This window comes from Oncorhynchus gorbuscha, linkage group LG18 (genome assembly GCF_021184085.1).
Source record: "Oncorhynchus gorbuscha isolate QuinsamMale2020 ecotype Even-year linkage group LG18, OgorEven_v1.0, whole genome shotgun sequence".
NCBI lineage: Eukaryota > Metazoa > Chordata > Actinopteri > Salmoniformes > Salmonidae > Oncorhynchus > Oncorhynchus gorbuscha.
In genome coordinates, this window is record NC_060190.1 from 73,577,987 (window position 1) to 73,598,434 (window position 20,448).

General features: G+C 40.6%; 1 protein-coding gene across 1 annotated transcript in view; it reads left to right on the forward strand.

The window, feature by feature from the left end:
• Nucleotides 1-20,448, forward strand: part of soat2 (sterol O-acyltransferase 2) — an 88,372-nt gene that overhangs the window by 56,465 nt on the left and 11,459 nt on the right. The window contains exons 9-12 of the mRNA XM_046312678.1: nt 9,470-9,600; nt 12,135-12,264; nt 16,537-16,634; nt 16,955-17,053. Of these exons, the coding sequence (XP_046168634.1) occupies nt 9,470-9,600; nt 12,135-12,264; nt 16,537-16,634; nt 16,955-17,053 (458 nt within the window). The remainder of the gene's footprint in view (nt 1-9,469; nt 9,601-12,134; nt 12,265-16,536; nt 16,635-16,954; nt 17,054-20,448) is intronic.

The following is a 20,448-nucleotide window of genomic DNA, read 5'->3' on the forward strand; positions in this document are numbered from 1 at the left end:
GTTTATAGAGGTGACATATAGAACCTCAGAACCTTGTCTAAAGTGTTTATAGAGGTGACATATAGAACCTTGTCTAAAGTGTTTATAGAGGTGTCAGAACCTTGTCTAAAGTGTTTATAGAGGTGACATATAGAACCTTGTCTAAAGTGTTTATAGAGGTGACATATAGAACCTCAGAACCTTGTCTAAAGTGTTTTAGAGGTGACATATAGAACCTAGTCTAAAGTGTTTATAGAGGTGACATAGAATCAGAACCTTGTCTAAAGTGTTTATAGAGGTGACATATAGAACCTTGTCTAAAGTGTTTATAGAGGTGACATAGAACCTCAGAACCTTGTCTAAAGTGTTTATAGAGGTGACACATAGAACCTCAGAACCTTGTCTAAAGTGTTTATAGAGGTGACATATAGAACCTCAGACCCTTGTCTAAAGTGTTTATAGAGGTGACATATAGAACCTCAGAACCTTGTCTAAAGTGTTTATAGAGGTGACATATAGAACCTTGTCTAAAGTGTTTATAGAGGTGACATATAGAACCTCAGAACCTTGTCTAAAGTGTTTATAGAGGTGACATATAGAACCTAGAACCTTGTCTAAAGTGTTTATAGAGGTGACATATAGAACCTTGTCTAAAGTGTTTATAGAGGTGACATATAGAACCTTGTCTAAAGTGTTTATAGAGGTGACATATAGAATCTCAGAACCTTGTCTAAAGTGTTATATAGAACCTCAAAACCCTGTCTAAAGTTTTTTATAGAGGTGACATATAGAACCTCAGAACCTTGTCTAAAGTGTTTATAGAAGTGACATATAGAACCTCAGAACCTTGTCTAAAGTATTTATAGAGGTGACATATAGAACCTTGTCTAAAGTGTTTATAGAGGTGACATATAGAACCTCAGAACCTTGTCTAAAGTGTTTATAGAGTTGACATATAGAACCTTGTCTAAAGTGTTTATAGAGGTGACATATAGAACCTTGTCTAAAGTGTTTATAGAGATGACATATAGAACCTTGTCTAAAGTGTTTATAGAGGTGACATATAGAACCTCAGAACCTTGTCTAAAGTGTTTATAGAGGTGACATATAGAACCTTGTCTAAAGTGTTTATAGAGGTGACATATAGAACCTTGTCTAAAGTGTTTATAGAGGTGACATATAGAACCTCAGAACCTTGTCTAAAGTGTTATATAGAACCTCAGAACCTTGTCTAAAGTGTTTATAGAAGTGACATATAGAACCTCAGAACCTTGTCTAAAGTGTTTATAGAGGTGACATATAGAACCTTGTCTAAAGTGTTTATAGAGGTGACATATAGAACCTTGTCTAAAGTGTTTATAGAGGTGACATATAGAACCTCAGAACCTTGTCTAAAGTGTTTATAGAGGTGACATATAGAACCTTGTCTAAAGTGTTTATAGAGGTGACATATAGAACCTTGTCTAAAGTGTTTATAGAGGTGACTAAAGTGTTTATATCAGAACCTTGTCTAAAGTGTTTATAGAGGTGACATATAGAACCTTGTCTAAAGTGTTTATAGAGGTGACATATAGAACCTTGTCTAAAGTGTTTATAGAGGTGACATATAGAACCTCAGAACCTTGTCTAAAGTGTTTATAGAGGTGACATATAGAACCTTGTCTAAAGTGTTTATAGAGGTGACATATAGAACCTTGTCTAAAGTGTTTATAGAGGTGACATATAGAACCTTGTCTAAAGTGTTTATAGAGGTGACATATAGAACCTCAGAACCTTGTCTAAAGTGTTTATAGAGGTGACATATAGAACCTTGTCTAAAGTGTTTATAGAGGTGACATATAGAACCTTGTCTAAAGTGTTTATAGAGGTGACATATAGAACCTTGTCTAAAGTGTTTATAGAGGTGACATATAGAACCTTGTCTAAAGTGTTTATAGAGGTGACATATAGAACCTTGTCTAAAGTGTTTATAGAGGTGACATAGAATCAGAACCTTGTCTAAAGTGTTTATAGAGGTTATAGAACCTCAGAACCTTGTCTAAAGTGTTTATAGAGGTGACATATAGAACCTTGTCTAAAGTGTTTATAGAGGTGACATATAGAACCTTGTCTAAAGTGTTTATAGAGGTGACATATAGAACCTCAGAACCTTGTCTAAAGTGTTTATAGAGTGACATATAGAACCTTGTCTAAAGTGTTTATAGAGGTGACATATAGAACCTTGTCTAAAGTGTTTATAGAGGTGACATATAGAACCTTGTCTAAAGTGTTTATAGAGGTGACATATAGAACCTTGTCTAAAGTGTTTATAGAGGTGACATATAGAACCTTGTCTAAAGTGTTTATAGAGGTGACACATAGAACCTCAGAACCTTGTCTAAAGTGTTTATAGAGGTGACATATAGAACCTCAGACCTTGTCTAAAGTGTTTATAGAGGTGACATAGAACCTCAGAACATTGTCTAAAGTGTTTATAGAGGTGACATATAGAACCTCAGAACCTTGTCTAAAGTGTTTATAGAGGTGACATATAGAACCTTATCTAAAGTGTTTATAGAGGTGACATATATAACCTCAGAACCTTGTCTAAAGTGTTTATAGAGGTGACATATAGAACCTTGTCTAAAGTGTTTATAGAGGTGACATATAGAACCTTGTCTAAAGTGTTTATAGAGGTGACATATAGAACCTTGTCTAAAGTGTTTATAGAGGTGACATATAGAACCTCAGAACCTTGTCTAAAGTGTTTATAGAGGTGACACATAGAACCTCAGAACCTTGTCTAAAGTGTTTATAGAGGTGACATATAGAACCTCAGACCCTTGTCTAAAGTGTTTATAGAGGTGACATATAGAACCTCAGAACCTTGTCTAAAGTGTTTATAGAGGTGACATATAGAACCTTGTCTAAAGTGTTTATAGAGGTGACATATATAACCTCAGAACCTTGTCTAAAGTGTTTATAGAGGTGACATATAGAACCTTGTCTAAAGTGTTTATAGAGGTGACATATAGAACCTCAGAACCTTGTCTAAAGTGTTATATAGAACCTCAAAACCCTGTCTAAAGTTTTTTATAGAGGTGACATATAGAACCTCAGAACCTTGTCTAAAGTGTTTATAGAAGTGACATATAGAACCTCAGAACCTTGTCTAAAGTGTTTATAGAGGTGACATATAGAACCTTGTCTAAAGTGTTTATAGAGGTGACATATAGAACCTCAGAACCTTGTCTAAAGTGTTTATAGAGGTGACATAGAACCCTAGAACCTTGTCTAAAGTGTTTATAGAGGTGACATATAGAACCTTGTCTAAAGTGTTTATAGAGATGACATATAGAACCTTGTCTAAAGTGTTTATAGAGGTGACATATAGAACCTCAGAACCTTGTCTAAAGTGTTTATAGAGGTGACATATAGAACCTTGTCTAAAGTGTTTATAGAGGTGACATATAGAACCTTGTCTAAAGTGTTTATAGAGGTGACATATAGAACCTCAGAACCTTGTCTAAAGTGTTATATAGAACCTCAGAACCTTGTCTAAAGTGTTTATAGAGTTGACATATAGAACCTTGTCTAAAGTGTTTATAGAGGTGACATATAGAACCTTGTCTAAAGTGTTTATAGAGGTGACATATAGAACCTCAGCTTGTCTAAAGTGTTTATAGAGGTGACATATAGAACCTTGTCTAAAGTGTTTATAGAGGTGACATATAGAACCTTGTCTAAAGTGTTTAAAGTGTTTATAGAGGTGACATATAGAACCTTGTCTAAAGTGTTTATAGAGGTGACATATAGAACCTTGTCTAAAGTGTTTATAGAGGTGACATATAGAACCTTGTCTAAAGTGTTTATAGAGGTGACATATAGAACCTCAGAACCTTGTCTAAAGTGTTTATAGAGGTGACATATAGAACCTTGTCTAAAGTGTTTATAAAGGTGACATATAGAACCTTGTCTAAAGTGTTTATAGAGGTGACATATAGAACCTCAGAACCGTGTCTAAAGTGTTTATAGAGGTGACATATAGAACCTTGTCTAAAGTGTTTATAGAGGTGACATATAGAACCTTGTCTAAAGTGTTTATAGAGGTGACATATAGAACCTTGTCTAAAGTGTTTATAGAGGTGACATATAGAACCTCAGAACCTTGTATAAAGTGTTTATAGAGGTGACATATAGAACCTTGTCTAAAGTGTTTATAGAGGTGACATATAGAACCTCAGAACCTTGTCTAAAGTGTTTATAGAGGTGACACATAGAACCTCAGAACCTTGTCTAAAGTGTTTATAGAGGTGACATATAGAACCTCAGACCCTTGTCTAAAGTGTTTATAGAGGTGACACATAGAACCTCAGAACATTGTCTAAAGTGTTTATAGAAGTGACATATAGAACCTCAGAACCTTGTCTAAAGTGTTTATAGAGGTGACATATAGAAACTTGTCTAAAGTGTTTATAGAGGTGACATATAGAACCTTGTCTAAAGTGTTTATAGAGGTGACATATAGAACCTCAGAACCTTGTCTAAAGTGTTTATAGAGGTGACATATAGAACCTTGTCTAAAGTGTTTATAGAGGTGACATATAGAACCTTGTCTAAAGTGTTTATAGAGGTGACATATAGAACCTCAGAACCTTGTCTAAAGTGTTTATAGAGGTGACATATAGAACCTTGTCTAAAGTGTTTATAGAGGTGACATATAGAACCTTGTCTAAAGTGTTTATAGAGGTGACATATAGAACCTTGTCTAAAGTGTTTATAGAGGTGACATATAGAACCTTGTCTAAAGTGTTTATAGAGGTGACATATAGAACCTTGTCTAAAGTATTTATAGAGGTGACATATAGATCCTCAGAACCTTGTCTAAAGTGTTTATAGAGGTGACATATAGAACCTTGTCTAAAGTGTTTATAGAGGTGACATATAGAACCTTGTCTAAAGTGTTTATAGAGGTGACATATAGAACCTCAGAACCTTGTCTAAAGTGTTTATAGAGGTGACATATAGAACCTTGTCTAAAGTGTTTATAGAGGTGACATATAGAACCTTGTCTAAAGTGTTTATAGAGGTGACATATAGAACCTTGTCTAAAGTGTTTATAGAGGTGACATATAGAACCTCAGAACCTTGTCTAAAGTGTTTATAGAGGTGACATATAGAACCTTGTCTAAAGTGTTTATAGAGGTGACATATAGAACCTTGTCTAAAGTGTTTATAGAGGTGACATATAGAACCTTGTCTAAAGTGTTTATAGAGATGACATTTAGAACCTCAGAACCTTGTCTAAAGTGTTTATAGAGGTGACATATAGAACCTTGTCTAAAGTGTTTATAGAGGTGACATATAGAACCTTGTCTAAAGTGTTTATAGAGATGACATTTAGAACCTCAGAACCTTGTCTAAAGTGTTTATAGAGGTGACATATAGAACCTTGTCTAAAGTGTTTATAGAGGTGACATATAGAACCTTGTCTAAAGTGTTTATAGAGGTGACATATAGAACCTTGTCTAACGTGTTTATAGAGGTGACATATAGAACCTTGTCTAAAGTGTTTATAGAGGTGACATATAGAACCTCAGAACCTTGTCTAAAGTGTTTATAGAGGTGACATATAGAACCTTGTCTAAAGTGTTTATAGAGGTGACATATAGAACCTTGTCTAAAGTGTTTATAGAGGTGACATATAGAACCTCAGAACCTTGTCTAAAGTGTTTATAGAGGTGACATATAGAACCTTGTCTAAAGTGTTTATAGAGGTGACATATAGAACCTTGTCTAAAGTGTTTATAGAGGTGACATATAGAACCTTGTCTAAAGTGTTTATAGAGGTGACATATAGAACCTTGTCTAAAGTGTTTATAGAGGTGACATATAGAACCTCAGAACCTTGTCTAAAGTGTTTATAGAGGTGACATATAGAACCTCAGAACCTTGTCTAAAGTGTTTATAGAGGTGACATATAGAACCTCAGACCCTTGTCTAAAGTGTTTATAGAGGTGACATATAGAACCTCAGAACATTGTCTAAAGTGTTTATAGAAGTGACATATAGAACCTCAGAACCTTGTCTAAAGTGTTTATAGAGGTGACATATAGAACCTTATCTAAAGTGTTTATAGAGGTGACATATATAACCTCAGAACCTTGTCTAAAGTGTTTATAGAGGTGACATATAGAACCTTGTCTAAAGTGTTTATAGAGGTGACATATAGAACCTTGTCTAAAGTGTTTATAGAGGTGACATATAGAACCTTGTCTAAAGTGTTTATAGAGGTGACATATAGAACCTCAGAACCTTGTCTAAAGTGTTTATAGAGGTGACACATAGAACCTCAGAACCTTGTCTAAAGTGTTTATAGAGGTGACATATAGAACCTCAGACCCTTGTCTAAAGTGTTTATAGAGGTGACACATAGAACCTCAGAACATTGTCTAAAGTGTTTATAGAAGTGACATATAGAACCTCAGAACCTTGTCTAAAGTGTTTATAGAGGTGACATATAGAACCTTATCTAAAGTGTTTATAGAGGTGACATATATAACCTCAGAACCTTGTCTAAAGTGTTTATAGAGGTGACATATAGAACCTTGTCTAAAGTGTTTATAGAGGTGACATATAGAACCTTGTCTAAAGTGTTTATAGAGGTGACATATAGAACCTTGTCTAAAGTGTTTATAGAGGTGACATATAGAACCTCAGAACCTTGTCTAAAGTGTTTATAGAGGTGACACATAGAACCTCAGAACCTTGTCTAAAGTGTTTATAGAGGTGACACATAGAACCTCAGAACATTGTCTAAAGTGTTTATAGAAGTGACATATAGAACCTCAGAACCTTGTCTAAAGTGTTTATAGAGGTGACATATAGAACCTTATCTAAAGTGTTTATAGAGGTGACATATATAACCTCAGAACCTTGTCTAAAGTGTTTATAGAGGTGACATATAGAACCTTGTCTAAAGTGTTTATAGAGGTGACATATAGAACCTTGTCTAAAGTGTTTATAGTGTTGACATATAGAACCTCAGAACCCTGTCTAAAGTGTTTATAGAGTTGACATATAGAACCTTGTCTAAAGTGTTTATAGAGCTGACATATAGAACCTTGTCTAAAGTGTTTATAGAGGTGACATATAGACCCTTGTCTAAAGTGTTTATAGAGGTGACATATAGAACCTTGTCTAAAGTGTTTATAGAGGTGACACATAGAACCTCAGAACATTGTCTAAAGTGTTTATAGAAGTGACATATAGAACCTCAGAAGCTTGTCTAAAGTGTTTATAGAGGTGACATATAGAAACTTGTCTAAAGTGTTTATAGAGTGGACATATAGAACCTTGTCTAAAGTGTTTATAGAGGTGACATATAGAACCTCAGAACCTTGTCTAAAGTGTTTATAGAGGTGACATATAGAACCTTGTCTAAAGTGTTTATAGAGGTGACATATAGAACCTTGTCTAAAGTGTTTATAGAGGTGACATATAGAACCTTGTCTAAAGTGTTTATAGAGGTGACATATAGAACCTTGTCTAAAGTGTTTATAGAGGTGACATATAGAACCTTGTCTAAAGTATTTATAGAGGTGACATATAGAACCTCAGAACCTTGTCTAAAGTGTTTATAGAGGTGACATATAGAACCTTGTCTAAAGTGTTTATAGAGGTGACATATAGAACCTTGTCTAAAGTATTTATAGAGGTGACATATAGAACCTCAGAACCTTGTCTAAAGTGTTTATAGAGGTGACATATAGAACCTTGTCTAAAGTGTTTATAGAGGTGACATATAGAACCTTGTCTAAAGTGTTTATAGAGGTGACATATAGAACCTTGTCTAAAGTGTTTATAGAGGTGACATATAGAACCTCAGAACCTTGTCTAAAGTGTTTATAGAGGTGACATATAGAACCTTGTCTAAAGTGTTTATAGAGGTGACATATAGAACCTTGTCTAAAGTGTTTATAGAGGTGACATATAGAACCTTGTCTAACGTGTTTATAGAGGTGACATATAGAACCTTGTCTAAAGTGTTTATAGAAGTGACATATAGAACCTCAGAACCTTGTCTAAAGTGTTTATAGAGGTGACATATAGAACCTTGTCTAAAGTGTTTATAGAGGTGACATATAGAACCTTGTCTAAAGTGTTTATAGAGGTGACATATAGAACCTCAGAACCGTGTCTAAAGTGTTTATAGAGGTGACATATAGAACCGTGTCTAAAGTGTTTATAGAGGTGACATATAGAACCTCAGAACCTTGTCTAAAGTGTTTATAGAGGTGACATATAGAACCTTGTCTAAAGTGTTTATAGAGGTGACATATAGAACCTTGTCTAAAGTGTTTATAGAGGTGACATATAGAACCTTGTCTAAAGTGTTTATAGAGGTGACATATAGAACCTTGTCTAAAGTGTTTATAGAGGTGACATATAGAACCTTGTCTAAAGTATTTATAGAGGTGACATATAGAACCACAGAACCTTGTCTAAAGTGTTTATAGAGGTGACATATAGAACCTTGTCTAAAGTGTTTATAGAGGTGACATATAGAACCTTGTCTAAAGTATTTATAGAGGTGACATATAGAACCTCAGAACCTTGTCTAAAGTGTTTATAGAGGTGACATATAGAACCTTGTCTAAAGTGTTTATAGAGGTGACATATAGAACCTTGTCTAAAGTGTTTATAGAGGTGACATATAGAACCTTGTCTAAAGTGTTTATAGAGGTGACATATAGAACCTCAGAACCTTGTCTAAAGTGTTTATAGAGGTGACATATAGAACCTTGTCTAAAGTGTTTATAGAGGTGACATATAGAACCTTGTCTAAAGTGTTTATAGAGGTGACATATAGAACCTTGTCTAACGTGTTTATAGAGGTGACATATAGAACCTTGTCTAAAGTGTTTATAGAAGTGACATATAGAACCTCAGAACCTTGTCTAAAGTGTTTATAGAGGTGACATATAGAACCTTGTCTAAAGTGTTTATAGAGGTGACATATAGAACCTTGTCTAAAGTGTTTATAGAGGTGACATATAGAACCTCAGAACCGTGTCTAAAGTGTTTATAGAGGTGACATATAGAACCTTGTCTAAAGTGTTTATAGAGGTGACATATAGAACCTTGTCTAAAGTGTTTATAGAGGTGACATATAGAACCTTGTCTAAAGTGTTTATAGAGGTGACATATAGAACCTTGTCTAAAGTGTTTATAGAGGTGACATATAGAACCTTGTCTAAAGTGTTTATAGAGTTGACATATAGAACCTTGTCTAAAGTGTTTATAGAGGTGACATATAGAACCTTGTCTAAAGTGTTTATAGAGGTGACATATAGAACCTTGTCTCTAGTGTTTATAGAGGTAACATATACAGTAGAAACTTGGGGCAAGGATCTTTTCCTGACCATATGGCCTGACCATGATAGGCCCTGTATTGTCATCACCTCGACAGACAATACTGCCAGACTAATGACATCATTGTGTTTCTCAGGAGAGGGTCCCAGGTTCCCAACGTTCTCGAGCTACCTCTATTTCCTCTTTGCTCCCACCCTCATCTACAGAGAGTCTTACCCCAGAAACCCACACATTAGATGGAACTATGTTGGCGTAACGTTTGCTAAGGTGAGTTATTTTCCTATTGTTAATCTTAATGATAGATTGTCTGTATTGTCTACTGTAGATATACAGTTCGTGTTTTAATCTATTTTAAAATAACCAGTGAACGTAATCACCCTAATAATAAATAATTGATTTGATTTCATACTGTAAAGTGTTTTTTCCAGAGCCCAATTTGCTTTATATAGTAAGGGAGAGACTACCCTTATTCGCCCTCTGTTGGTAGAGGTATTGAATGCAGCTTGTGGCTCAGTATTGTTCCAGTAGCAGGTCATTGACATACCAGTATAGTTCAGGTCTCCAAGCTATACTATAATTTAACTGTTATCTCTAATCTTATCAGTACGTCCAGTATATTATTGTATATATCGTGTAGTATCTTTTGCTTTTATAATTCTGAACTCTGGACAGATTCCTCGGCCATGGTTAGCCAATGGGAATTGGCAAGACCGTACAGACAGATCTGGGACCAGGCTAGTCAGTCTACTGCTACAATACAAACAGATCTGGGACCAGGCTAGAGTCAGTCTACTGCTATACAATACAAACAGATTTGGGACCAGGCTAGTCAGTCTACTGCTATACAATACAAACAGATCTGGGACCAGGCTAGTCAGTCTACTGTTATACAATACAAACAGATCTGGGACCAGGCTAGTCAGTCTACTGCTACAATACAAACAGATCTGGGACCAGGCTAGTCAGTCTACTGTTATACAATACAAACAGATCTGGGACCAGGCTCGTCAGTCTACTGCTACAATACAAACAGATCTGGGACCAGGCTAGTCAGTCTACTGCTATACAATACAAACAGATCTGGGACCAGGCTAGTCAGTCTACTGCTACAATACAAACAGATCTGGGACCAGGCTAGTCAGTCTACTGCTATACAATACAAACAGATCTGGGACCAGGCTAGTCAGTCTACTGTTATACAATACAAACAGATCTGGGACCAGGCTAGTCAGTCTACTGCTACAATACAAACAGATCTGGGACCAGGCTAGTCAGTCTACTGTTATACAATACAAACAGATCTGGGACCAGGCTCGTCAGTCTACTGCTACAATACAAACAGATCTGGGACCAGGCTAGTCAGTCTACTGCTATACAATACAAACAGATCTGGGACCAGGCTAGTCAGTCTACTGCTACAATACAAACAGATCTGGGACCAGGCTAGTCAGTCTACTGCTATACAATACAAACAGATCTGGGACCAGGCTAGTCAGTCTACTGTTATACAATACAAACAGATCTGGGACCAGGCTAGTCAGTCTACTGCTACAATACAAACAGATCTGGGACCAGGCTAGTCAGTCTACTGTTATACAATACAAACAGATCTGGGACCAGGCTAGTCAGTCTACTGCTATACAATACAAACAGATCTGGGACCAGGCTAGTCAGTCTACTGCTATACAATACAAACAGATCTGGGACCAGGCTAGTCAGTCTACTGCTACAATACAAACAGATCTGGGACCAGGCTAGTCAGTCTACTGCTATACAATACAAACAGATCTGGGACCAGGCTAGTCAGTCTACTGCTATACAATACAAACAGATCTGGGACCAGGCTAGTCAGTCTACTGCTACAATACAAACAGATCTGGGACCAGGCTAGTCAGTCTACTGCTATACAATACAAACAGATCTGGGACCAGGCTAGTCAGTCTACTGTTATACAATACAAACAGATCTGGGACCAGGCTAGTCAGTCTACTGCTACAATACAAACAGATCTGGGACCAGGCTAGTCAGTCTACTGTTATACAATACAAACAGATCTGGGACCAGGCTAGTCAGTCTACTGCTATACAATACAAACAGATCTGGGACCAGGCTAGTCAGTCTACTGCTATACAATACAAACAGATCTGGGACCAGGCTAGTCAGTCTACTGCTACAATACAAACAGATCTGGGACCAGGCTAGTCAGTCTACTGCTATACAATACAAACAGATCTGGGACCAGGCTAGTCAGTCTACTGCTATACAATACAAACAGATCTGGGACCAGGCTAGTCAGTCTACTGTTATACAATACAAACAGATCTGGGACCAGGCTAGTCAGTCTACTGCTACAATACAAACAGATCTGGGACCAGGCTAGTCAGTCTACTGCTATACAATACAAACAGATCTGGGACCAGGCTAGTCAGTCTACTGTTATACAATACAAACAGATCTGGGACCAGGCTAGTCAGTCTACTGCTATACAATACAAACAGATCTGGGACCAGGCTAGTCAGTCTACTGCTATACAATACAACTAATCTGGGACCAGGCTAGTCAGTCTACTGTTATACAATAAAAACAGATCTGGGACCAGGCTAGTCAGTCTACTGTTATACAATACAAACAGATCTGGGACCAGGCTAGTCAGTCTACTGTTATACAATACAAACAGATCTGGGACCAGGCTAGTCAGTCTACTGTTATACAATACAAACAGATCTGGGACCAGGCAAACAGATCTGGGACCATCTGGGACCATTTATCCTCAACCTGTTTCCTTCCTGTCCTTCACTCAGATTCTGGGCTGTCTTTTCTACGGTTACTTTATCCTGGTGAGACTGTGCATACCGGTCTTCATGAATGACAGCAACAAGCCTTTCAGCACCAGAACCCTGGTCCTGGCCTTGTTCCATGCTACACTTCCAGGTAATTGGTCAGTCAGTGTATATATAAATATATATAAAGCCACATCAGTAGAAGAATGTAGCCTATATTCTAATTAGGAGTGGTGAATTTTTAAGATTTTTTTTATATACCTTTATTTAACTAGTAGGCAAGTCAGTTAAAAACAAATTCTTATTTTCAATGACGGCCAAACCCCGGACGACGCTCGGCCAATTTTGCGTCGCCCTATGGGACTCCCAATCACAGCCAGTTGTGATACAGCCTGGATTCAAACCACATTATCTGTAGTGACGCCTCAAGCACTGAGATGCCTCGGACCGCTGAGCCACTCGGGAGCCCCAGAGTGAACTGTGGTGCCCTGATAGTGTTTGCACTTTATTTAAGGAGGAAAGAAAGACCAAACATTATCCAATGTGAACCTATCATGGGGTAGGACCCAGAATGCACTAGGACAGAAGGCTTACTGACAAAAGTTCTAGTTTGTTAGGTTAGAGGATGAATGTCAAATCTAAATGTATTTGTCACATGCTTCGTGAACAACAGGTCTAGACTAACAGTGAAATATGTACGGGCCCTTACCAACCATGGAGAGAGAGAGAAAACAGAGAAATAATAGACATTTAAACACGTAATAATACAGTAATATTATTTAGTAATACAGTGATAATAAATACGCAATGTGTAACTATATGGCTATATACTTGGGGTACCAGTACTGAGTTTATGTGTAGGGGTACGAGGTAATTCAGGTAGATATTTACATATAACTAGGAGTGAAGTGACAAATAATAAACAGTGGCAGCAGCGTTTGTGATGAGTCCAAAAAAATGTGTGGAAAATGGGTCAATGCAGACTAACTATTTAGTGGGCCTTATGGCTTGGGGGTAGAAGCTGTTCAGGGTCCTGTTGGTTCCAGATTGGTGCATCGGTACCACTTGCCATGCGGTAGCAGAGAGAACAGTCTATGACTAGGGTGGCTGGAGTCTTTGACAATTTGTAGGGCCTCCCTCTGACACCGCCTGGTATAGAGGTCCTGGGTGGCAGGAAGCTTGGCCCCAGTGATGTACTGGGCCGTACGCACTACCCTCTGTAGCGCCTTGCGGTTGGAGGCCGAGCAGTTGTCATACCAGGCGGTGATGCAACCAGTCAAGATTCTCTCAATGGTGCAGCTGCAGAACTTTTTGAGGATCTGAGGTCTCAGGCCAAAACTTTTCAGCCTCCTGAGGGGGAAGAGGCGTTATCGTGCCCTATTCACGACTGCGTTGGTGAGTGTGGACCATAATTGATCCTTAGTGATGTGGACACAGAGGAACTTGAATTTCTCGACCCGCTCCATTACAGCCCTGTTGATGTCGTGCTCGGCCCTCCTTTCCTAGTAGTCCATGATCAGCTCCTTTGTCTTGCTGATCTAGTTTTTTTGTTGTTGTTTTCCTGGCATCACACTGCCAGGTCTCCGTTCTCCTCCCTACCGTCATGTTGTTGGCAAACTTAATGGTGGCAATGGAGTCGTGCTGTCCACAGTCATGGGTGAACAAGGAGTACAGGAGGGGACCAAGCACACACCCCTGAGGGGCCCCCGTGTTGAGGGTGAGCGAGGCGGATGTTTTGTTGCCTACCCTCACCACCTGGGGAGGCCAGTCAGGAAGTCCAGGATCCAGTTGCAGAGGGAAGTGTTCAGTCCCAGGTTTCTTAGCTTAGTGATGAGCGTGGAGGGCACTATGGTGTTGAATGATGAGCCTTATTCAAATAACAGCATTCTCGCGTAGGTGTTCCCCTTGTCTAAGTGGGAAAGGGCAGTGTGTGGAGAGCAATAGATATTGCGTCATCTGTGGATCTGTTGGGGCGGGATGTGAATGGGAGTGGGTCCAGGGTGTCTGGGATGATGGCGTTGATGTGACCAGCCTTTCAATGCTTTTCATGGCTACAGATGTGAGTGGTATGGGGCGATAGTCATTTAGACAGGCTACTTTGGCGTTCATGGGCACAGGGACTATGGTGGTCTGCTTGAAACAAGTAGAGTAGGTATTACCGACTGTGTCAGGGAGAGGTTGAAAATGTCAGTGAAGACACTTGCCAGCTGGTCAGTGCATGGTCCTGGTAATCAGCTCTAGCCTTTAGCTCAGTGCGGATGTTGCCTGTAATCTATGGCTTCTGGTTGGGGTATGTACGTACGGTCACTGTGGGGACAATGCTGTCGATGCAGTTATTAGTGACGTCTGTGACTGATGAGGTCATCGAATGGAACACCACTTCTGTCTGTTACTTCCGGTTTAAGTTATTGCTTGTAAGCAGGAATCAGGAGGATAGAGGTACAAGGCACTGCATCTCAGTGCTAGAGGCGTCACTACAGACCCTGGTTCAATTCCAGGCTGTATCACAGCCGACTGTGATTGGGAGTGATTGGGCGTCCCATAGGGAAACGCACAATTGGCTGATCTAGTTTTTTTTGTCTCTAGTTGCACTGTTGATATGCTGGTAGAAATGAGGTAAAAGGGATTTCAGTTTTTCTGCCTAAAAATCACCGGCCACTAGGAGCGCAGCTTCTGGATGAGCATTTTCCTGTTTGCTTATGGCCCTGTACAGCTGGTTGAGTGAGGTCTGTGCCAACATCAGTTTGTGGTGGTAAATAGACTGCTACAAATAATATAGATGAAAACTCTCTTGGTAGATAGTGTGGTCTACAGCTTATCATGAGGTATTCTACCTCAGGCGAGCAGTACCTTGATATTAGAGATTGCGCACCAGCTGTTGTTAACAAAGAGACACACACTTCCCCTCTTGAGCTTAGCCGACGCTGCCGTTTCTGTCCTGCCGATGCAAAGAAAAACCAGCTGTAAATGATCCATATCCTTGTTCAGCCATGACTCCGTGAAACACAGAATATTATAGTTCTTCAGGTCTCGTTGATAGGATAGTCTCGAACGGAGCTCATCCAGTTTGTTCTCCGGTGATTTTACGTTCGCCAGTAGAACGGAGTCTAGAGGCAGTTTTATGTACTTTTTATGTAGTTTTGTCAGGGCGCCGGCACGTCGGCTTCTCTTACGTCTCCTGTTTTTTTTCCCGAGTCTCTGGAATCGGGGTGAGCAGTACGTCTGCTGTTCTGATGTTTTGGGTCATCATCGCAAAAAAAAACAACAAACATAAAATAGCCAGTAAAAGCAGCTGCTCTACATTGCAGCGCGATTCTATAGATCTACAGGTGATCTATTTACTATGAACGACAGGGAGGTTAGTCTCCCAGAGAGATAACACACTGTTCTTTATCTATGGTTTCTCCATTCTATTCCCTAGGCTGTGATAGGAACTAGCATTACAATGAGATAATAGTGCCAATACAACCTGAGTTTATGGTTGTGCCCCGATGTGTTGCCGAGTTTCTTACTGTGAGGTAAGTGGACAAGTCAGATGAGTTGAGTTACTTGAGTACGTTCTGATAGTGGGGTGGTAAATCTCTCTCTCTCTCTCACCCCCATCCTCCTTCTCCTCTCTCCTCCCCTCTCTCCCACCCCCATCCTCCTTCTCCTCTCTCCTCCCCTCTCTCCCACCCCCATCCTCCTTCTCCTCTCTCCTCCCCTCTCTCCCACCCCCATCCTCCTTCTCCTCTCCTCCCCTCTCTCCCACCCCCATCCTCCTTCTCCTCTCTCCTCCCCCCTCCCACCCCCATCCTCCTTCTCCTCTCTCCTCCCCTCTCTCCCACCCCCATCCTCCTTCTCCTCTCTCCTCCCTCTCTCCCACCCCCATCCTCCTTCTCCTCTCTCCTCCCCTCTCTCCCACCCCCATCCTCCTTCTCCTCTCTCCTCCCCTCTCTCCCACCCCCATCCTCCTTCTCCTCTCCTCCCCTCTCTCCCACCCCCATCCTCCTTCTCCTCTCTCCTCCCCTCTCTCCCACCCCGATCCTCCTTCTCCTCCCCCATCCCCACCCCCTCCTCTCCTCCCCTCTCTCCCACCCCTCCTCTCCTCCCCACTCTCCCACCCCCTCCTCTCCTCCCCTCTCTCCCACCCCCCCTCCTTCTCCTCTCTCCTCCCTCTCTCTCCCACCCCGATCCTCCTTCTCCTCCCCCATCTCCCACCCCCTCCTCTCCTCCCCTCTCCCACCCCCTCCTCTCCTCCCCACTCTCCCACCCCTCCCTCTCCTCCCCTCTCTCCCACCCCTCCTCTCCTCCCCCTCTCCCACCCCCCTCCTCCCCCTCTCTCCCCCCCTCTCTCCTCCCTCTCCCACCCTCTCTTCTCCTCCCCCTCTTCCACCCCCTCCTCCTCTCTCCCACCCCCTCTTCTCCCACCCCCTCCTCCCAGGTATGTTGCTGCTACTGCTGATGTTCTTCGCCTTCCTCCACTGCTGGCTAAACGCCTTCGCTGAGATGCTACGCTTTGCAGACAGGATGTTCTATAAGGTATAAATTCCACACACACACACACACACACACACATTCACACACACACACACACACACACACACACACACACACACACACACACACACACACACACACACACACACACACACACACACACACACACACACACACACACACACACACACACACACACACACACACACACACACACACACACACACACACACAAATAGTCTACACGTGATACCTCTGAAACACACTGTCTATTTGTTATAATCAGACCAGGAAAAACTCCTGGCACTATTTAAAATGCTGTAGAACCAAATTAAATCATTTTCATCCTTTTTGTTCTGCAGGACTGGTGGAACTCAACATCGTTTGCCAATTACTACAGGACCTGGAACGTGGTGGTTCATGACTGGCTTTACTACTATGGATACAGAGATTTTCTCTGGGTAACTATCTCCGCTAAATATCACCCTAAAAATCACCCCAAATCTCATACAGACCCACTACTGGAGCCAAGTTCCAGTATTAGCATCAAAAACAGAGATTTAAAATAATAATAATAATCTAAGAGATGAAATGGGATTGACCGTCCACAACCCTGTTAAACCCTGCTTGTAAAAAAAAAGAGCTGACCTACTCTAAACACTTAAAAGGCTTAAAAAACGAGAAATGAGGTAAAAAAAAAGGTTCAAAATGACTTAATCTATTTTAAAACTGCAGAGTAAATAAAGCCATTGGCAGTATAAAGCTTGGAGGGAATAAAGCTGACACACAGGTTAAAAAAACCTGCTCCTTCAATGAGGTAAGAGCATGTGCACCTGTGTCAGAATGAACGACCAATGAGCAATGGGGGAAAAGTACTCAGTTGTCATACTTGAGTAAAAGTAAAGATACCTTAATAGAAAATGACTCGAGTAAAAGTGAAAAGAGTACTTGAGGAAAAGTCTACAAGTATTTGGTTTTAAATACACTTAAGTATCAAAAATAAAAGTAGAAATAATTTCAAATTCCTTATATTAAGTAAACCAGACGGCACAATTTGTTCTTGTTTTTACTCATTTACGGAGAGCCAGGGGCACACTCCAACACTCCAACACTCCAACACTCCAACACTCCAACACTCCAACACTCCAACACTCCAACACTCCAACACTCCAACACTCCAACACTCCAACACTCCGACACTCCGACACTCAGACACTCCAACACTCCGACACTCCGACACTCCAACACTCCAACACTCCAACACTCCAACACTCCAACACTCCAACACTCCAACACTCCAACACTCCAACACTCCAACACTCCAACACTCCAACACTCCAACACTCCAACACTCCAACACTCCAACACTCCAACACTCCAACACTCCGACCTCCGACACTCAGACACTCCGACACTCCGACACTCCGACACTCCGACACTCCGACACTCCAACACTCCAACACTCCAACACTCCAACACTCCAACACTCCAACACTCCAACACTCCAACACTCAGACACTCCAACACTCCAACACTCCAACACTCCAACACTCAGACACTCCAACACTCCAACACTCCAACACTCCAACACTCCAACACTACAACACTCCAACACTCCAACACTCCAACACTCCAACACTCAGACATAATTTACAAACGAAGAATTTGTGTTCAGTGAGTCCGCCAGATCAGAGGCAGTAGGGACGACCTGGGGCCTCATTTATATAATGGACTTAATATCAATGTGTATCTTAAGTATGAATTATGCAAGAAAACCAAATAGTTATTTATAAAACCTTACTTTGACATGGAAATGATCTTATCTCTACTCAAAGTCGAGACTTGACGTAAGTGATTTTCCCTGCTGGTTAGGTGTGGCTATTCTTTCTTCCTTTGCAGTTTAAGGTCTCGTTTCTTTTTCACATCAGACACAGTTCTGTCCTGCTCCTCGTTCACTGCAGAGGCGACACACTCCCAAGATACCTGTTTGTCAACCCACTACTCAGTCCACAGAATAATACGTGTTGTCTGTCTTCAATCTCCTCTACCATCGCCGTGATCTCGTCTTCCAGAACGTTTGCTTTTCTCTTTTGGTCCACGGCTATTCCTGACTAAACCCTCATTTGTGCTCGCATTCTAGAAGAGGAAATCCCTGATTGTAAGAAACGTTTAGGTGCCATCTATTTTCAGTTCATTTGAGATTTATAGATGACAGGTGCGTAAGTTACAAACTTCTTAGAACCTGCGTAAGCAAGGTTATTTATGCTCAGTATCTTTTATGAATCCAGAGTAAGCACGTTAAGCATACATTTTTTAAATATAAATAAAGGGATCTTGTTCCTTTCCTGTTATGCATTCAACATGTAATGACTACTTTTGGGTGTCAGGAAAAAATGTATGAAGTTAAACTTCATTATTTTGTATAGTAATGTAGTGAATAGTGTAGTGTAATGTAGTGAATAGTGTAATGTAGTGAAGTATAACTCAGTTGTCAAAAAAATAAATGGTAAAGTAATGTGCAGATACCCCCCTAAAAAACAACTTAAGTAGTACTTTAAAGTATTTTTACTTAAGTACTTTACACCACTGTCAATGAGAACACAGTAACAATTATAATGACTGCACGGCCAGGCACGACTCCAACACCATCATTACATTTGCCGATGACACAACAGTGGTAGGCCTGATCACCGACCACAACGAGACAGCCTACAGGGAGGAGGTCACAGACCTGGCTGTGTGGTGCTGGGACAACAACCTCTCTCTCAACGTAACCAAGATAAAGGAGATGATTGTGGACTACAGGAAAAATAGGATAGAGCACGCCCCCCATTCTCATCGACAGGGCTGGAGTAGAGCAGGTTGAGAGCTTCAAGTTCCTTGGTGTCCACATCACCAACAATCTATCATTATGGTCCAAGCACACCAAGACAGTCGTGAAGAGGGCACGACAAAACCTATCCCTCCCTCAGGAGACTGAAAAGATTTGACATGGGTCCTCAGATCCTCAAAAGGTTCTACAGCTGCACCATCGAGAGCATCCTGACTGGTTGCATCACTGCCTGGTATGGCAACTGCTCGGCCTCCGACCGCAAGGCACTACAGAGGGTAGTGCGAACGGCCCAGTACATCACTGGGGCCAAGCTTCCTGCCATCCAGGACCTTTCCAGACTATTTCCAGTGCCACCCCCCCCTCCCCTCCCCCCTCTCCACACCACTGCTACTCTCTGTTGTTATCATCTATGCATAGTCACTTTAATAACTCTACCTACATGTACATACTACCTCAACTAACCGGTACCCTCTGCACATTGACTCTGTACCAGTACCCCCTTAATAACTCTACCTACATGTACATACAACCTCAACTAACCGGTACCCTCTGCACATTGACTCTGTACCAGTACCCCCTTAATAACTCTACCTACATGTACATACAACCTCAACTAACCGGTACCCTCTGCACATTGACTCTGAACCAGTACCCCCTTAATAACTCTACCTACATGTACATACAACCTCAACTAACCGGTACCCTCTGCACATTGACTCTGAACCAGTACCCCCTTAATAACTCTACCTACATGTACATACAACCTCAACTAACCGGTACCCTCTGCACATTGACTCTGTACCGCCACCACCCCCTGTATATATTGTTATTTTACTGATGCTCTTTAATTACTTGTTACTTTTATCTCTTATTCATATCCATATTTTTTGAAACTGCTCTGTTGGTTAGGGGCTCATAAGTGAGCATTTCACTGTAAGGTCTACACCAGTTGTATTCGGCGCATGTGACTAATAAAATTTGATTTGATATGAAGACAATTAGGATTTTGGTGCAATTGGAAAT